Raw genomic sequence first — 18,084 nt, forward strand, 5'->3', positions numbered from 1 at the left:
ATGTTCTATAATCAGATACTAGTCCTTTATCAGATATGTAGTTTCCAAATCTCTTCTCCCAGTCTGTAGCTTTTTATTCTCTTCGCAGGGTCTTGCAGCAAAAGATTTTTTAGTTTTCAATTAAACCCAGTTGATCAAATGTTTCCTTTTATGGAATGTGCTTTTGGTGTCAGGTACCAGAACTCTTTGCCTCATGGATCTTTAAGACTTCCTTCTATTTTTTTCTAACAATTGGATAGTATTACATTTAAGTCCATGATCCATTTTAAAATAATTTTTAGATAAGTCACGAGAGTTCGATTGAGGTCCATTTTTTTCCTATGCATGTCTAGTTGTTCCAGTGCTATTTATTGGAAAGGCAGTCCTTCCTCCATTGAACTGCTTTTACACCTTTGTCAAAAATCAGTTGGGCAGGGGTGCCCGGGTGGCTCAGTCAGTTAAGCTCCTGACTCTTGATTTTGGCTCAGACTGTGATCTCATGGTTCGTGAGTTTGAGCCCTGCGTCCGGCTCTGCAGAGCCTGCTTGAGATTCTCTGTCTCCCTCTCTCCCTGCCCCTCTCCTGTTCGTGCTCTCTCTCTCAAAAATAAATAAATATTTTCAAAAAATCAGTTGTACATGTTTGTGTACATCTGTTTTAAGGTTCTCTATTCTGCTCTGTTGATCTCTATGTCTGTCCCTCTACCGCATAGTCTTGAAACCTGTACCTATAGAAGTCTCGACACTGGGTATACTGATTCTTCCCACCTTATTCTTATTTTTCAAAATTGTCTTAGCTGTTCTAGTCCCTTTGCCCTTTCCATATAAATTTTAGAATAATTTTGTATATATCTGCAGAAAAATCCTTCTGGGATTTTGATAGAAATTACATTAAATTTATGTACCAATTTGGGCAGAACTAACAACTATGTTGAGTCTTTCAGTTCGTGAACAAGGTAGGTCTTTCCATTTATTTAGATCTTCAGTTTCTTTCATTAGCACTTTATAATTCTCAGCCTACAAGTCCTATACATGTTTTGCTGGATTTACACCTAAGAATTTTTATTTTGTGTGAATTATAAATGATACTGTATCTTTAATTTCAGTGTTTTAAGTTCATCACTAGTATATAGAAATTGATTTTCATATATTTATCTTGTATCCTGTGACCTTGCTGAACTCACTTATTAGTTCTAGGATTTTTGAGGGGTTGATTCCTTGGGATTTTCTACATAGACAATCATGGCATCTCCAAGTAGAGACAGTTTTGTTTTTTTTTTTTAATGTTCATTTGTTTATTTTGAGAGAGAGTGAGTGAGCAGGGGAGGGGCAAATAGAGGCAGTTCTGTTTCTTCCTCTCTGATCTATATGCTTTTTATTTCCTTTTTTTTTTTCTTGCCTTATTGCTCTGGCTAGAATTTCTAGCACTAAGAATGAATAAGAATGAATAGAAGCAGGAATCCTTGCCTTGTCCCCAGTCTTAAGGGGGAAAGCCTCCAGTCTTTGATCATTAAGTGTAATGTCAGCTATACATTATTTATCGAGTACTCCTCTTTTCCTATTTTTCTGAGAATTTTTGTCATGTTGAGTTTTTTCATGCCTTTTTTCCATCCATTACTATGATCATATGATTTTTTTTCTTCACAAACCCCTCAATATTATGGATTACAATGTTTAAATTTTAAATATTGAACCGGACTCGCACTGCTGGAACAAATTGCACTTGGTCATGGCGTATAATTCTTTTAACATAATTGATCTGTTGCTCTATTCTGTTTGTTAAGATTTTGCTGAGGATTTTTTTTACCTTTCTCTTAGCTTGGTTGTTAAGGATTTTTGCATTTTTATTCATGAAGGACTTTGGTTTATATTTTTCTTTTTATGGTACTGGCTTTCTCTGGCTTTGGTAACACAAAACCTTCATGAAATGAAATAAGAAGTATTCCTTCCTGTTTTGTTTTCTTGAAAACATATAGAATTGGTGATATTTTTTTAAAAGTTTGATAGAGGGGCGCCTGGGTGGCGCAGTCGGTTGAGCGTCCGACTTCAGCCAGGTCACGATCTCGCGGTCCGGGAGTTCGAGCCCCGCGTCGGGCTCTGGGCTGATGGCTCAGAGCCTGGAGCCTGTTTCCGATTCTGTGTCTCCCTCTCTCTCTGCCCCTCCCCCGTTCATGCTCTGTCTCTCTCTGTCCCAAAAAATAAATAAATGTTGAAAAAAAAATTAAAAAATAAATAAATAAATAAATAAATAAATAAATAAATAAATAAAAGTTTGATAGAATTCTCCAGTGAGACCATGTAGGCCTAGAGATTTCTTTCAGGGGAATTTTTAAACTATGAAGGAATTTCCTTAGTAGTAATAGGACTTTTCAAGTTATCTTAAAATTATATCAAAATTTCATATTGAGAGGCTTGTGATAGTTTGTGTTTTTATCTGTGTTGTCAACCCCATGTGTGCAGAATTACTCATAGTGATCCCTCTTCCTTTTGATATCTCCCGGATCTGTAGTAATATCTTCTGTTTCATTCCTGACATTGGTCAGGATAATTTTATTAATCTTTTCCAAGAACCAGCTTTTTTCTTTGACTCATTTTCTCCCTTGTTATTCTCTCTTCCTTTTCATTGATATCTGTTCTTTTTTTTTTTTTTTTTTTTTTTTTAATTTTGTTTTTCAACTTTTTTTTATTTTTATTTTTGGGACAGAGAGAGACAGAGCATGAACGGGGGAGGGGCAGAGAGAGAGGGAGACACAGAATCGGAAACAGGCTCCAGGCTCTGAGCCATCAGCCCAGAGCCTGACGCGGGGCTCGAACCCAGGGACCGCGAGATCGTGACCTGGCTGAAGTCGGACGCTTAACCGACTGCGCCACCCAGGCGCCCTGATATCTGTTCTTTATATTATTTTCTTGCTCGTGCTTGCTTTGGGTTTATTTTATTCTTTTTCTATGTTCTTGAGACTTCCTAATTTTTCATTTGTCTCAAGAATGTAATTGCTCACTGAAGCATTTTTGTGATAACAGCTTTAAAATCTATGTCAGATCATTCTAGTAGCATCTCCGTTACCTTGATGTTGGCATCTATTGATCGTCTCTTTTTGTTCAGTTTGAGAGAGCTTCCTGGTTCCCGGTATGATGAGTGATTTTTTATTTAAGCCCAGATATTTTGAGGATTGTAAGACTTTTGATCTAATTGAAACCTTCTGTTTTAGCTGGCTCAACAGTACCTCTGATACTGCTCTGGCCGGGGGGGGGGGGGGGGGCGGTGAGTCTCCTCCTCATTGCCGCCAGGTGTGAATAGAAGACCAGGATTTACACTCAGCCTCTGTTGACACCCAGGGGTGGTAGGGGATGGGAAGAGACTCCTTGTTACTGCAAGACAGGGGTGGGAGTTCCGGATCCCTACGCAGCCTCGACTAGTATCTCTCTAACTAGAACAGGAAGGAGTGCCTCATTAGTGCTGCCCACAGAGCCTCCCCTGGCACCACAGAAAGATGTGGGCAGTGGTAAAAGCATGAATCTCCACCAGGCCTCCTCCGACGGCATCAGAGCATGGAGAGGGGGTAGCTCGTCACTGTCGGCTGGAAGGCTGGGCTCTCCACGTGGTCTCCACTCTCTCCTGGGGATGGGGGAACCTCATTACTGCCCAGGAGGGATGAAATTCCCCCTCCCTACTCGTGTCACCCCAGCTGAGGATGTGGGGGTGCCTGATGACAGCCCAGTGAGGGCAGAAGCCTGGACTCCCGAAGGCCCTGGCAGGTGTGGTTGGGACGGGGCCACAATATTTTCTGTGGTGTTTGGTTATTTTCTAAAACTTCTGTCATTGCTAGGCCCTCCCTTTCCCGATCCTTCAGCCAGAGGAGCAGGCTCTGGGGAGACTTTTTTGTCTTCGCCACTCAAACGTTGCTGGGCTGCTGGCTTCTTCAGCTCCCGAGTGTGGAATCTGTAAGGAACCAAGGAACCCCAGGGAACTCAGCACCTTTCGCTCCTTGTGTCTTTGGGGACCCAGCCAGTCTGCCTCCTTCTCTCTGTCTTTCAGGGTCTCTTGTGTTTATTTTATGTTTAACGTCCAGTGTTTTGAGGCCGTATTTGGTGGGAGGAATAGGGAAAAGTATATCCACTCCATCTTCCCAAAAGCAAAACAGCTCTTCTCTTTTTGATGAGTCTTCTTACTTATTGACTGTAAACTGCTTGAGAACAACAAGCCTATAACGTACAGTTGCTGAAGGCCTGTGCCTGTGAAGGTGCTTCATAGTTCTTGGTGGACTGGCCTGGCTATTCTTATGGTCCCTTGACCTCCCAGAGAAATTCTGAGAGCTGTGACTGAGGGAGACTGTTAAGTGTCTCATTGAACCTCTTCACACCTGTGGCCATGGAGGTGTCCATAGGTGCCCAGCTTCCGAAAGAGGTGGGCTGGTATTTTCCCTTTTGGCTTCATGGTTCAGGTTATGAGCAGAGGACAGACTGCCCCTGAAGCCGTTTGAAATGCAAACCCACCAGTTGCTGTGGTTGGGCAGACGCCTTCTCGTTCCGTTGGCAGGTGCCCACTTGGGGACCCAGCTGTCTGGGAATGTGCAGTAGGGGGATCCAGAGCACTGACCCCCGTGTGTCCTTTGAAACAGGAGGACCATGACACTATGGAAGCTGATCTGGACAAAGACGAGCTGATCCAGCCCCAGCTTGGAGAGCTCTCAGGCGAGAAGCTTCTGACCACGGAGTACTTGGGAGTAAGTACCACATGAGGGGGTGGGGGAGAAGTAGAAAGGAGAGATGGGCCATTGATGCATTTAGCCTTTGCAATGACACATGACTGTGTGGTTTGGTCGATACTACGATACTATGTTTATGAGAGTGTTGGCCAGTCTGCTTCCAGCGGTCCTGAAGAGCACTGTGGCCCTAGCTACCTGTCACAGATAGAGCTGTCGGTGAACAGAAAAGAGATCAGGATATAACACGAGGGCACATGTCAGGAGCCTTCCTAACATCCAAAGGTGTGCCCGCCTCAGTAGTAATCACCCACCTGTCCAGCTTCTTAATTTTCATGTGCCTTATCTAGTAGAAGGGAAGACTGGTGGGTTTGCAAGTCATCGGCACACCGGTGATGGCTGAAACCGTCAGAGCAGGCGAAGAGATGCCTAACGAAGCAAAGGGTGGAAAGAGAGAGAGAGAGAGAGTGAGGGGCTGAGGACAGAGGGGCAGACCAGCATGTCAGGAGTGGGAGCAAGAAGCAGGGCCTCTGAGAAGGACAGAAAGTGACCAGAGAGGCTTGAGGAGAACCAGGATAATGTAGCGCCACGGGAATCGGAACGGAGGAGTGTTTCAGGATGGATTGGGTGGCCAGTCCAGGCATCCAAGAGGCCTGTGGAGTCACACATCTGAGATGGGGCCGTCATCTGAGCTCAGAGAGCTCCCCGCTGACTCTGATGCCCATCCAGCTCTAGGAGCCCCTGGTTACCACCCGCCAGCTAAACAGGGGAGGGCGTGAGGAGGGAGCTGCCGATTGGCCAGGAGAGGATGGCAGTGTCGGGGGCCCGCCCGCAGGTGTCTCACGAAACCTTGATCAGAAAGCACATCAATGAACAGGTGGAATGTTGGAGTGTGAGGTTTCTGAAGGGAGGAACAAGAGATGGGGGCCTGTCCGCTCTCCTGGGACAGACAGCAGAGCACACAGGAGTGAAGGCCATTGGCATTAAAAGGAGCTCCTGGAATTTTGAAGCTGCTGTTTGACTGGGTCAGTCCCGTGGACTGTGACGTCTCGCATTAGTCAAGTAATTGCTGGAGCAGAAGGCCAGGAGCCAGTCTTTCAACAATCCTTGAACAACTTGCTCAACAAACAAGTCAGGGACAGTGACTTGAGAAGGAAAAGAATGTGGGTGCAGGTGGCATGAGCCTTGTAGGAGTAGACAGAAGCAGAAAGTGCCTTCCCATCACTGCCCCCATCCTGGCCCTCCTCATCTCACCCTGGGTACTGTTCTCCCTGGACACCTGCCCCAGTTTTCCTCACCTGTCAAGGAATTTCCGGGGCCCCAGGCTGGGGTACAGAATGTGCTGGTGGAACTTGACGTTAGAGGACAGCCAGAAGCCCATCTGTGGGAGCTTTGTAGGCAAGGGTTTTGGATTTTCTCCCAGCCTGAGCTGGGAGAGTACTGGAGCAGGGGAGTGACTCGGTTTGACTTGTTTTAATGTATGAACTTGTATTTTCATTCTGGTTGCATGATGGAAAATGGACTATAGGGGGCAGGAGTGAAGGGAGATGACCCGAGGAGGCTCGGCCGGGGTTCCACCCTTACCCCTCCGTACCACCACCACCCACCACCTTGGCTCTGGTCATGGTCAAGGCCTATAGCCCATCACAGCCCTTTGAATGTCTCAAGGATCAAAGGAATCTGACTGTGGAGGCTCTGTTTACTTTCAGTCAAGTGGGGAGGTGCTCCAGAAACGTTGGAAATGAGGCAGTTGGGTTCCAAGTTGTTGATGGAAGTCTGAAGCCCTAACTAGGCTTTGTTTCCCTTTGGAAGAGCACTGACTTTGGCAGGGAGGGACTGGGCTCCATTTGATAAGATGTGCGTTTTTGAAAGCAAGGCTCTCCTGGAGCACCTGGGTGGCTCAGTCGGTTAAGGGTCTGACTTTGGCTCAGGTCATGATCTCATGGTTCCTGGATTCGAGCCCCACATCGGGCTCTGTGCTGACAGCTCGGAGCTTGGAACCTACTTTGGATTCTGTGTCTCCTCTTTCTGCCCCTCCCCTGCTCACGCACTCGCCCTGTGTCTCTCTCTCTCTCTCTCTCTCTCTCTCTCTCTCTCTCTCTCCCTCTCTCAAAAATAAATAAAATATTGAATGAACGAATGCAAGACTCTTTTGCTACATAGGCGGAAATTGAGAATGGAACAGGCAAGTGGGTGGGGCATCTTCAAAGGTGGAAGCCACGGCCGGGAGCCCAGCCCTGCAGTGTTGGGACTTTCCCACAGACACAACCACGCAGGCATGTGATGGTCAGCAAGGACAGTCACAGAACTTGGCGAACCAAAACCAAGTGTGAATGCAGAGCGATTTACAGCCCCTCTCCCAGGTGAAGTAAATGCTTATGCGATCTTAGGTTGAGGATGGTGAAGGTTTTTAAACAGCAACTAAAACCAAGGCACAGAACGTCTGGGACTCCCAGCTTAACCCTGCCGCTTGTTGGGGCACAAAGGGCAGAGCTCTCAGACCAACCAGTAACCCGGTAACCCAGGGCAATGGCATCTAGAAATGGCGTCATTTTACCCTAGTGTGCAGTTCTAAATCTCCCTCACGTATCTTCACTATCCTTTTACCAGGAGGACATCTTTGAATCCAGCAGGAAAGTTCCCTGCACGTTTGTCACTTTTTGGTGAAGATGTGAGTAACACGAGTACAAAGTACAGAAAGAATTCATTATATAAACGTGAAGACCCAGTGTCTTAGCTTCCTGGTGCCGGAGGGACAAAGTAGTATAAAACACCGCAAGTTTATCCTCTCACAGTTCTGGAGGCCAGAAGTCCAAAATCAAGAGGCCCACACAGCCACGCCCCCTCTGAAGGCCCTGGGGGAGAGGCTCCCATGCCCCTCCAGCTTCCGGTGGCTCCAGGGGTTCCCTGGCTGGTGGCTGCACCCCTCCAGACTCCGCCTCTATCTCCACAGGGCCTTCTCCCCTTCTCTCTTTTGTGTCTCATAGGGACACTTGTCGTGAATCTAGGATAATCTAGGATGATGGCTTCATCTCGAGATCACTAACTTAATTACATCTGCAGAGACTGCTTTTTGCCAGATGTCACATTCACCACATCCACAGGTTCGTGGGGTTAGAACATGAGCGTATCTACTTGGGGCCACCTTTCAACCCTCCACACCAGGTCACCGTAGGATCTCGTCATGGAAGCGGTTTTAAAGTTAGAAAACAATGTGGGGCAGCCACTGGTTACTGGACAGTCCCAGTTTTGCCGTCTCTGCCCATCAGTCTTGCTAAGCTGCCCTCAGTCCCCCGATCTTGATTTGAAATCGACAGCCCGCCAGCCTCTGCGTGGGGCTCATTGATTTCAAAGAGCCGTGCCTTTGGCTCCGGTACCCACAAGGCTTTGAGTTCGTATCTCCGCAACTGCTCGTGCCCAACGAGGGAACCCGCTAAAAACAGAAGACATTTCACCAGGGACTGTGTGCCCAAAAGCATTCACGCCTCCTCTTCTGATGTACGAGGTAGACTGTAGATTTTTCAAGATCACTTGAAAGATACTGACTTTTTGAAACGTTGTATCAGAATATTATATTCAAAAAGTTTTCACCGAATTCATGCCATTTGCCTAACACATAGCAGAATGCCGAAAAGTTTAAGACCTAGCTGTCACCTTTGAGAAGTTTATGAAAGACACAGAGCAGACGAAACTGTGCTCTTGGTAGGGATGCAGGGAACAGCAAGGAGCGGCAAGTGGGGCAGCAGATACTGTCGTGCAGGACAGAACTAGCCCAGGCTCTCTCAAAGCCCCAGATCCTCAATGTGGCTTAACGATAGAGCCTAGGACCCTCCTCAGGCCTCCTTACCATAATCCCAAGAACTGGGTATGGGACACACCAATGATTTAGAAACTACTGGCTTGGGGGTGAGGGTGGAGGTATGGCAGGGGCAGCCCATCGGTATTGGGGGATGGAAGGAAACCATTCCCAGGATTCCTGGACCCAGTGGCTCACCCCCTCCTAGGCATTTGGAGCCACGCCCTTCCCAGAAGGGTCCCGCTGCCATCCTGACCCTCCCGAGTGCAAGCAAACAGCTCCTGTGCACAGGCAGAGCCCAGGCCACAAACAGTGCCGCCAACCACTGAGAACTCAGAAAGCTGGGACGAGAGAACAAGTCACTTCCTAAGCTTGCCTGAGCGTGGCCATGGTCACGAGAAATGTGCTGCTTACTCGTAATTCTGGTAGAAAGCAGCACGCCTTGTTTCTTCTTTAGGCCGTGACTGTCAGCAGGTCAAGACTGATGATTTGCCAACTTCTCCTTGCTTATTTCTGAATTTTTTTTTTTTTTTTTGTATCATCCATACTCTGCTGAACAATCATTTAATCCTTCCTGAAAAGAATGCCCTGATCTAAATAGCTTTGTCACCTCGGTTAAAAGGGGTGTGGATACGTATCACAGAATCTCAGCTTTTTGTTTTTATTTCACAGTTTAAACCTATTATGAATTACCTTTAACAACAGTAATGGGCACGTCTTAAATCAGTTCAGCACACGTCATGAGCCAAGCCCTGTGCAGACCACTTCGTACATCTGACTCCATTTAATTTGGTCCACAAACTACGGGGGAAATCCTGCTAGTGTCGCATTTTCTAGAAAGGAGAGCTGAGGCTGAGAAAGGGTAAGGGACACTCTCAGGTTTATTTGAAGCTGCTTGCCCTTGCCCTTTCCCACTAAGCTGTGCCACCTTCTGGAAGAGCTGTCGATTTTCCAGTGAATTGCCTGCTGCGTCTGAAAATTCAGAGAACTCCAGCTGTGGCATATTCACAGTTTTCTGTCTGGTCTAAGTTTCCTGCATAAACTCATTTTGCGGGGGATGCCTCCTGTAAAAGCTGATCACTCCCTTCCCACGGTTTCCTCCCTCTGTCAAATGGAGACCCGAATTCGTTTAGTTTTCCAGAGATGGCCTGAAGGACGGATTAGCCCTGCCTCCGAAGAACGTGTGTATGGAGGCGGGCCTGGGAATCCGCATCTTTATTACTGCCACCCCCCACCCCGCCCCAGTGGTCCTGAAGCCCGAGTCTGGACCACGGAAACTTTGCCACTTGGGCGGCGGGCGCAGCTGGCCAGGGTGCAGGGCCGAGCCCGTCGGAGACAGGGCAGGGCCCCGGGCCCCTGCCATCCCACTGCCCGCTGTGGAAGCACACGGAAGGGCCTCGGTTTGCAGTTTTTGCTTTTAGATTTCTTTTTTCAAATGTGTCTCCACTTTGGAGCTTATTCTGATCACTTTCCAGTTATTCCTGCCCTGCCTGACTGATAGTTGAAGTCTCAGTGCTCTCTACACATTGGGAGATGAGTTGGAACCAAAAGTCCATATTCTTGTGTGTGAAAACACAACCAAACAAGCAGGCGAGAAAATCCCAAGCCGCAAATATTCCAAATCCATTTCTTTTTCAGTTTGTTTCTTGTATTTTTTTTTTAAGTTTGTTTGTTTGTTTTTAACTAATCCCTATACCAAATGTGGGGCCTGAACTCACAACCCCAAGATTAAGAGTCGCATGCTCCTGCTACTGAGCCAGCCAGGTGTCCTGTGTATGCTTCCTTCTAATTATAAAAGAAATAGGGGCGCCTGGATGGCTCAGTTGAGGCTCCGACTTCAGCTCAGGTCACGATCTCGCGGTTCGTGAGTTCAAGCCCTACATCGGGCTCGCTGCTGTCGGCACACAGCCTGCTTCGGATCCTTTGTCCCTCTCTCTTCCCCTTCCCTGCTTGTACTCTCTCAAAAATAAATAACACGTTAAAAAGAATAAATTAAAAACATTAAAAAAAAAAAAAAAGATGGGGGGTGGGAGGGAGGGGAGGATGGGTGATGGGCATTGAGAAGGGCACCTGTTGGGATGAGCACTGGGTGTTATATGGAAACCAATTTGACAATAAATTTCATATTAAAAAAAAAAGTCCCTCTAAAGCCTTTTCCAAAATAAAAAATAAATAAAATAAAACAATAAAAAAGAAAGAAATACATGCTTATTATGGGAAAGTCCAAATAAACAGTCTAAACAACCATAATAAAACTCCACCCACCCAGAGGTGATACCACTGTTCCTTCTGTTATTCTTCCATTTCTCTCTGCACCTTCTCTTTCCTTTATTAGTTAGGACTGGCCCAGCTGCCAAACGCGGAGAATCTATCCATCCCGCTGATAATACTGAAGGATGTGGACTCCAGGCTCTTTGCATGTCTTTCTACACTCTGCCTGTCAGTATGAAGGGAAGACCCAGGTTTTGTGGGACCTCTGGTTTACAGGGCTTGGGAAGGCTTCTTTCAATAAAGGGATACAGAGTTAGTTATGAAGTGGATACTTAATCCGAATGGGAATGAGAAAATAAATCACAGTAAAATTCAAATTTTAAGAATTGACAGAAAAGTGATGTTTTTATTAATTAGCTGCCTTGCATACCTTATAGGGGTTTTTGTTTGTTGGTTTTTGTTTTATGCCTTTTAATTGCCTCTACCTATATAATAATGAGTCTGTAATGTTTTCCACGGAGAGAAAAGGAAATTTGTCCTTCCTGTAACATATTTGATCAAATTTTGTTTCTCATTATTCATAGACTGGAAAAATCTTTTGGCCTCACATTTAGTTTTTGGTAATGCTGTTGTATACATTTTTAGGATTGTCGCTAAATTTGAGAACTCCCTCCTCAAATGTCTTCCACAAATAAGCTGTAAGATTTGGGGATATTTCAAGTTTTCTTGCACACTGATTATTCATAAATACCCTGACAACGCAGGGAATTTCTAGAAGCCATTCCTACCCCAGGACAGCTAGCGAAGGTTTGACTGTGCATGATTGGGAATCATATGAATCTATTCGAAACCTGAATTAAATGTCATTGAGACTCAGCGCCCCCTTAGCTAAGTCCCAAATTGTCCCCCCTTAGCTAAATCCCAACACCACGCCACCAACGTGAAGGGAAGTATGACAAGGGAAGTCAGAGGAGGAAGAAACAGCAGAAGGGAAGTCAGAGTAGAAAGAAACAGCAGTATTAAGTGCTTGCAGTTAAAATATCCTACTTTTGCAAATGTTACAAAAACATTGGACCATGTGAACACATTGCTAGGGCTTCTTCTGGGTCTTGAAGCTTCAGTTTCATCCACTCCATGGTAGTTCTGCCTCAGTGAGGGAGCCCCTCATTCACATGCTTGTGGCCTCTTGGTCACGAGATGGCAGAGGGAGCTCCCAGCACAAACCCATGATAAAGTCAGGAAGAAGGCCCAACAGGCAGACCAGCCAAATCTGCCCCTTCTATGGTGCTCCTTCCCAGGGTTCCAGCTGGCGACCTCCACTGGATTCTTACTGGTCAGAACTGGGTCACGTGACCCCTAGCTGCAAGGGAGTCTGCAAAAGGGGGTATGTTTTTATTTAAAAAAAATTTTTTTTTGATGTTCATTTATTTTTGAGAGAAAGAGTGTGAACGAGGGGAGAGTCAGAGAGAGAGGGAGACACAGAATCGGAAGCAGGCTCCAGGCTCTGAGCTGTCAGCACAGAGCTTGACATGGGGCTCCGACTCACAAACCGGGAGATCGTGACCTGAGCCGGAGTCGGGCACTCGACCAACTGAGCCACCCAGGCGCCCCAGGGGGGAGTATTTTAAGTAGAAGCATTTGCGTGCCAGTAGAATCAGAGTACTGTTGGTCAGGAGAGAATGAATATTGGGTGGACCGCAAAGAGTGTCTGCTTCAGCCTCCATGTCATCTTCTGCGCGGTGGGTGGATTGATGGGTGGATAGAGAGAGAGGAGAACTTGTGTTTCCTTACAAAAATTCGTACTGCTTTATTAACATGTCACAACTTACGTGATTCGCCGATTCTCGAAAATTAGTCAATGGGAAATAACATTTTTTACCTCGATTGACATGTGTTGACCATCTTTTGCTATTAAATAAATTACATTCGGCTAAATCATATGCGGCATTTTTTTATTGTGGCTCAATAAGCTGCATTTTTTTAGGAGCAGAACCTTCTTTCAAGTGAAATCTCCATCTGTCACACAGATGAAGGCTGAGTCCTCTGGACGAATAAGGTGGCTGCCAGGGACCCTTTCCATTCTCTCTCCCAACAGCCGCCGGAGCATTTCTGCAGAACTCGGTATCGTCCACAGGTTGTTGGACTAGGTATCGTTTCAGATCTTCCCGGCCTAAAAGGGCCGCACTGAAAGTGAGGGGCCCAGAGAGGGGCCTGGGGACCTGTGGGCTACCGTGTGGCTCACGCTACAAGCACAGCACGTTGTCGGGTGAGAAGGAAACGGACCCTTCTGCAAGGCAGCTGCCCTGACACGCTGGGTCCTGCACACTTAACCCTCTTCCCCAAGGGCCTTTCCTCAGGCATTTGAGTAACAGCCCAGACAGTTCTGGCCCACAGGCCAGACTCCGTTTCTTCATCCCCTGGAAACCAAGACAGATACCATCCACCTCAAGTTATTTCTTAGGCCTGTGTGCCTTTGAAGAGATGGTATGGCTGGGGAGCCTGGCTGACGCAGTCCGTAGAGCGAGCGACTCTTGATCTCAGGGTTGTGAGTTTGAGGCCCCCTGTTGGGTGTAGAGATTACTTGAAAATAAAATCTTAAAAAAAAGGGTGGGGGGAGATGGTGTGGCCGACGGTTTCCCAAAGGCTGAAACACTCTCCACTGTACGTGATACGTTCCCTCTCCTCTAGGAAGGAGTTGGGAGAGTGAGCCCAGAAGGACCGTGGAGTGGAGGGGCAGGGGGAGGGTGGGGCTGGAAGGCACCTATTCACCGTCTCCCCTTTTCCAGTAGCTAAGGACTTCACCTTCTGAGCCTTCTTTGGAAAGACCCAGGTGTTCTGTCAGGAAGTATGGAGAGAGAAAGAGAAACACGAGTGTTCCTGGGGTGCCTTTGAGAATCGGACCTGAGGGGCCTGCTTCCCTGATGGGTCGTGCAGCCTGTAAAGTTACCCCGCATACTAGATGGGGCAGCACGACCTTGAGCTGAAGGGAAGTCCGAGTAAAAGCAGGCAGCGGAGTGAAGTGATTGTGGTTAAAATAGCCTCTTTTTGCAGATCACACAGGAGATACAAAGGGTACTGCCTGCTAGTTCTTACTTGGAAAGCTTAATTATGTTCCGTTTCTGGGGTGCCTGGTGGCTCAGGTCATGATCTCGCGGTTTATGAGTTCGAGCCCCACATCAGACTCTGTCCTGACAGCTCGGAGCCTGGAGCCTGCTTCCAATTCTGTGTCTCCCTCTCTCTGCCCCTCCCCCACTTATACTTGCTCTCTCTCGCTCTCTCTCTCTCTCTCTCTGTCTCTCAAAAATAAACATTTAAAAAAAACTAATTATGTTCCATTTCCTCCCCAGAAGCTCACACTTTCTCTTTCCTCTTGTCCTGCTCCCCTTCACACTCCCACCTGTCCGCCCCTATCTTCACCAACCCAGGTGCAGCCCACCCTGCCCACCCTCCCTCGCTGGTGCTGGCCCCACAGCACAGTGAGGCCCTTTTTTTCTCCCTACCTCAAACACTAGATAGACCCTAATAACTTCTCAGCAAAAATCAAGAAATCAAAGATGTAATTCCAATTTTTAAAAAAGTGTCTGCTTTGTTGTTGTTGTTGTTTTTACTTTTTATTTTCAAATAATTCTAGGTTCACAGGAATTTGAAAAAGTGTAGAGAGGTCCCATGTGCCCTTCCCCCCCAGTTTTCCCAGGGATCCCATCTTATAGGACTGTAGCATCATATCATGCGGGCAATCCACACTGGCACAATCCACAGACTTTATTCAGATTTCACTAGCTTTACAGTAATTTCTCTTTTAAACAAATTTTCTGAAGTGTTAATATAATCATATTAGAGAACACTTGGAAAGTAAAGAGGAGAAACATTCCTCTTGGTTCTACTATCCTATCTATCACTGTATTCATTTCAGTGTATATTTCCTTCCAGCCTTTTGTGTAATTTTAGCATAATTGAAGGCATCATTTATGTACAGCTTTATAATCTTTTAGTAAATGTTTTAAATAAGCATATTTTTCATAACCTAGTCTTTATCATTGTAAAAGGCCACTTACTATTTCGGATGAATATGTTGTATTTCACTTAATTCTTCCCCTATTACTGGACACCTAGATTATTCCAGTTTTACTCTATGACAGTTTTGTAGCAAACAACCTTGTTTATTTGATGTTTCCCGTATTTGGGGTTCTTCCACTAGGGTTTACACCCAAAGATGTGAACATCGTTACGACTACTTAAAACACCAAATTACTTCCCAAAGTAATTGAACATTACTCAGCTTTCCCTGCCACTGAGGCTTTTGATTCCTGCCAGCAGCGGGTGGGATCCTTTCTTTAATTGTCACTCATTTAAGAGTTGAAAAATGATACTTTTTTGTGTGAAATTGTATTTCTAATTACTTGTAAAGTTGATCATTTTTTTCCTTCCTTTACTGGCGATCTATTCTATTTTGTGACTTGACTATTTGAATTCTTTGATCACTAATGGACTGTTTCACCTACTGATTTGTACGAGCTACTTACCTAATGAAAGTCTTAACCTTTCATCTGTTAAATATGTGCAAATATTTCTTCCCAGTGTGTTGTTTACCCGTTCATTTGGCTTATCTCTAATATATAGGTGGAAAGGTTACTTTTTTTTAATTAAAAAAAAAATTTTTAAGGGCACCTGGGTGGCTCAGTCAGTTAAGCGTCCAACTTCGGCTCAAGTCAGGATCTCACGGTTTGTGGGTTCGAACCCCACGTCAGGCTCTGTGCTGACAGCTCAGAGCCTGGAACCTGCTTTGGATTCTGTGTCCCCCTCTCTCACTACCCCTCCCCCACTTGTGTGCTCTATCTCTCTATTGCTCTCTCTCTCAAAAATAAAACATTAAAAAAAATTTAATTGTTTTAAAGCTTTTTCATTTCTTGAGAGAGAGAGTGTGAGCAGGGGAGGGGCAGAGAGAGAGGGGGAGACAGAATCCCAAGCCGGCTCCACACTATGAGCGCAAAGCCCAACACGAACCATGAGATTATGACCTGAGCCAGGATCAAGAATTGGATATTTAATGGACTGAGCCACCCAGGCACCACTGGAAAGTTTACCTTTTTATGAAACCAAATCTGCCCATCTTTTTTTTCTTCTCACTTTCAAAACTCAGTCTTCCCAGAGATGTAATTGTTACTGTATTCAACTGTTTTCTTCTCTTTTCCATGGTCTGGGTTTTTTTTGTTTTTTTAATTTATACTGCTAAATGGCATAATACGCAAACCTAAAGGAATTTTTCCCCAAATTTCTGTGTATCTGAATACTGTGTGATCCTTCTTCACTTATTTGCGAAGCCTCTTACTCCTATAGGTTACTTTTTGCGTGTAGTATCTGCTACCTCTAGGTCAGCTTTCAAGTAGGTGATTTCTCCAGCCCGTCTCCCCTTTCCTTCCACCAGATCATGACCAACACGGGGAAGATGAGGCGGAAGGGCCTGGCCGGTGTGCAGCGCAGTGCCGACGAGCCCCTGTGCCGGCCCGTCACCCCTGGCGGCCACAGGACAGGGTACCCAGTGTAAGTCCGGGCTAAAGGAGGCGGGGATTTCTTAAGCTTTGTTTTACCTGCAGTGTAAGATGCGTGTATTGAAAAATCCGAAATAAAACGTTCACGTTGGAAAGCATTTATCCCTTCATTATTTATCTCTTGGGAATTTTTGAGGGGAAAGATGTTGTCTCCTTCACTTGAGGTTTCTTCTTCCAGAAAATGAAGTGGTAGGATTGCAGGACCTCCAGGCACTTTGCCCTGAAGAAGCCAAGTGTTGGCCAAATGTAATTTCAAAGGAAAGGACCAGAAGGAGCAGTGGGTCCACCCAGACGCGACTCTAGTCCTTCTTTTCTCAGCCGCCACCCCAGGCCTTTTGTTCTTTTGTTCGGGTGGAGCATCACAGGTTCAGACACCAAATCAACTTGGCTTAAATAAACACACTCACTTTTTAAAGCAACCCTATGTGTGTTTAGCGGCCCAGCTTTCTTCATTCTTCAGAGCCTTGCTCCTACCCCGTTTATGTCAACAAAACTACAGTGTGGTTACCCAAGAGCCTCTGATCTCCCTGGGAACCCTGTGGGCTCTGGGGGAACCCCAGCCCAAGCAGTCCAGCTGTCTAGAGAAACAGGTGCAGAGAAACAGGTACGAACCAGGGGGTTACAGAGAGCAGGCAGAAAACTGGCATTTATTGATTCCTTCAACAAACACCGGCCATAAAATAGTTCAAGGGAACATGACACATTTTACTTAGTTATTCCCTGCAGCTGGGCAGTTTGGCTGTTTCCAGTTTTACTCTGTAGTAATTTGTAACTAACAACCAAGCCCTGGGGATGCAGCCACAGGCACAATGCGGAAAGGCCTGCCCTCTCGGAGCTCCGTGGGTGGATGCTGGCATGCCGGAGCCCCGCAGCCAGACCCCGCTCGTGTGGGACTCAGCCTAGAATTTCCAGGCCCACCCTGTGGATCGGTGATCCGTGTGATTTGGTCTCAAAACTAGCCGCCATGCGCTTCACATTTCAGGGTTAAGTTACTAGCACCGTGCTTTTTTTTCTCTTAAACTTACTATCAGTATTTTTTAACTCAGCTTCCAACTATTAACGTATCGCCACCTTGACATCTTCTCTCGGGCTCCTTCCGTGTGCATAGTATATAACTTACACACGCATACTCGCTTGGCTGAACTGTTTGAAAGAAGGCTGCAGACTTGCAACACGTCCCCTAAGAATAAGAGCATCCCTGTGCTTAACCACATTATCTATCATACCTAAGAAAGCCCACATTCGCATGATATCGTGTAGTGTATCAGTATTCCCTGATTGTCCCAAGAATGTCATTGATATCTAAGAGCTTTGGTGTTTGCTTTTTGGATCTGGAATACAGCCAAGTGTTAGCTACTAGTAAATCTGGCTTATATTTTTGAACGGAAGTGGTGGTGGGAACTAAGGAAATTTCATCGTGCTTTTAACGTGGGAGAGAGGACACCAAATGATCATCTTTAAAATTTTTAAGATTATCTTTGGGGCACCTGGGTGGCTCCGTCGGTTGAGCATCTGACTCTTGATTTCAGCTCAAGGTCGTGATCCCGGGGTCCCAATGTACATAATCCCGATGTACTGGGTCCGTCGGTGGTGGCAGATGCAGGGTGCTCCCCTCTGGTTAACTCTCAGGATCTTTAGTCAAAGGTTACATGACTCCGTTCAGCCAGTCGGCTCTGATAACCTAGTATGGCCAAGAGCGTATATCGAGAATCTCAGTGATCTTGGGGACCCTTGACAATATGTATTGCACGCTCTGGAGTCAGTAATCGCACTGCTAGGATTTTATGCTGAGAAGTAATCAGCTATTCACAGCTCTGTGTACCAGGTATTTATTGCAGTGTTATTCAT

The 18,084-nt window shown here is 46.1% G+C and overlaps 1 protein-coding gene and 1 long non-coding RNA gene across 10 annotated transcripts in view; both read left to right on the top strand.

The window, feature by feature from the left end:
- The window catches only part of ARMC9 (armadillo repeat containing 9), a 150,950-nt gene that overhangs the window by 113,923 nt on the left and 18,943 nt on the right, over nucleotides 1–18,084 (top strand). For 8 of the 9 annotated variants that reach the window (XM_086719912.1, XM_086719914.1, XM_086719913.1 and 5 more), the window contains 2 exons: nucleotides 4,597–4,701; nucleotides 16,113–16,228. In XM_086719912.1, coding sequence (XP_086576038.1) covers nucleotides 4,597–4,701; nucleotides 16,113–16,228 — 221 coding nt within the window. Of the gene's footprint in view, nucleotides 1–4,596; nucleotides 4,702–16,112; nucleotides 16,335–18,084 lie in introns of those variants that run through there. The other variant, XM_025932659.2, reaches the window with a different exon arrangement.
- Nucleotides 10,542–12,625, top strand: LOC147578732 (uncharacterized). Its single transcript, XR_015255617.1, has 2 exons — nucleotides 10,542–11,681; nucleotides 11,712–12,625. It is a non-coding gene; the product is annotated as an uncharacterized LOC147578732 (long non-coding RNA).

This window comes from Puma concolor, chromosome C1 (assembly GCF_028749965.1).
Source record: "Puma concolor isolate L17-30 chromosome C1, mPumCon1.1.hap2, whole genome shotgun sequence".
NCBI lineage: Eukaryota > Metazoa > Chordata > Mammalia > Carnivora > Felidae > Puma > Puma concolor.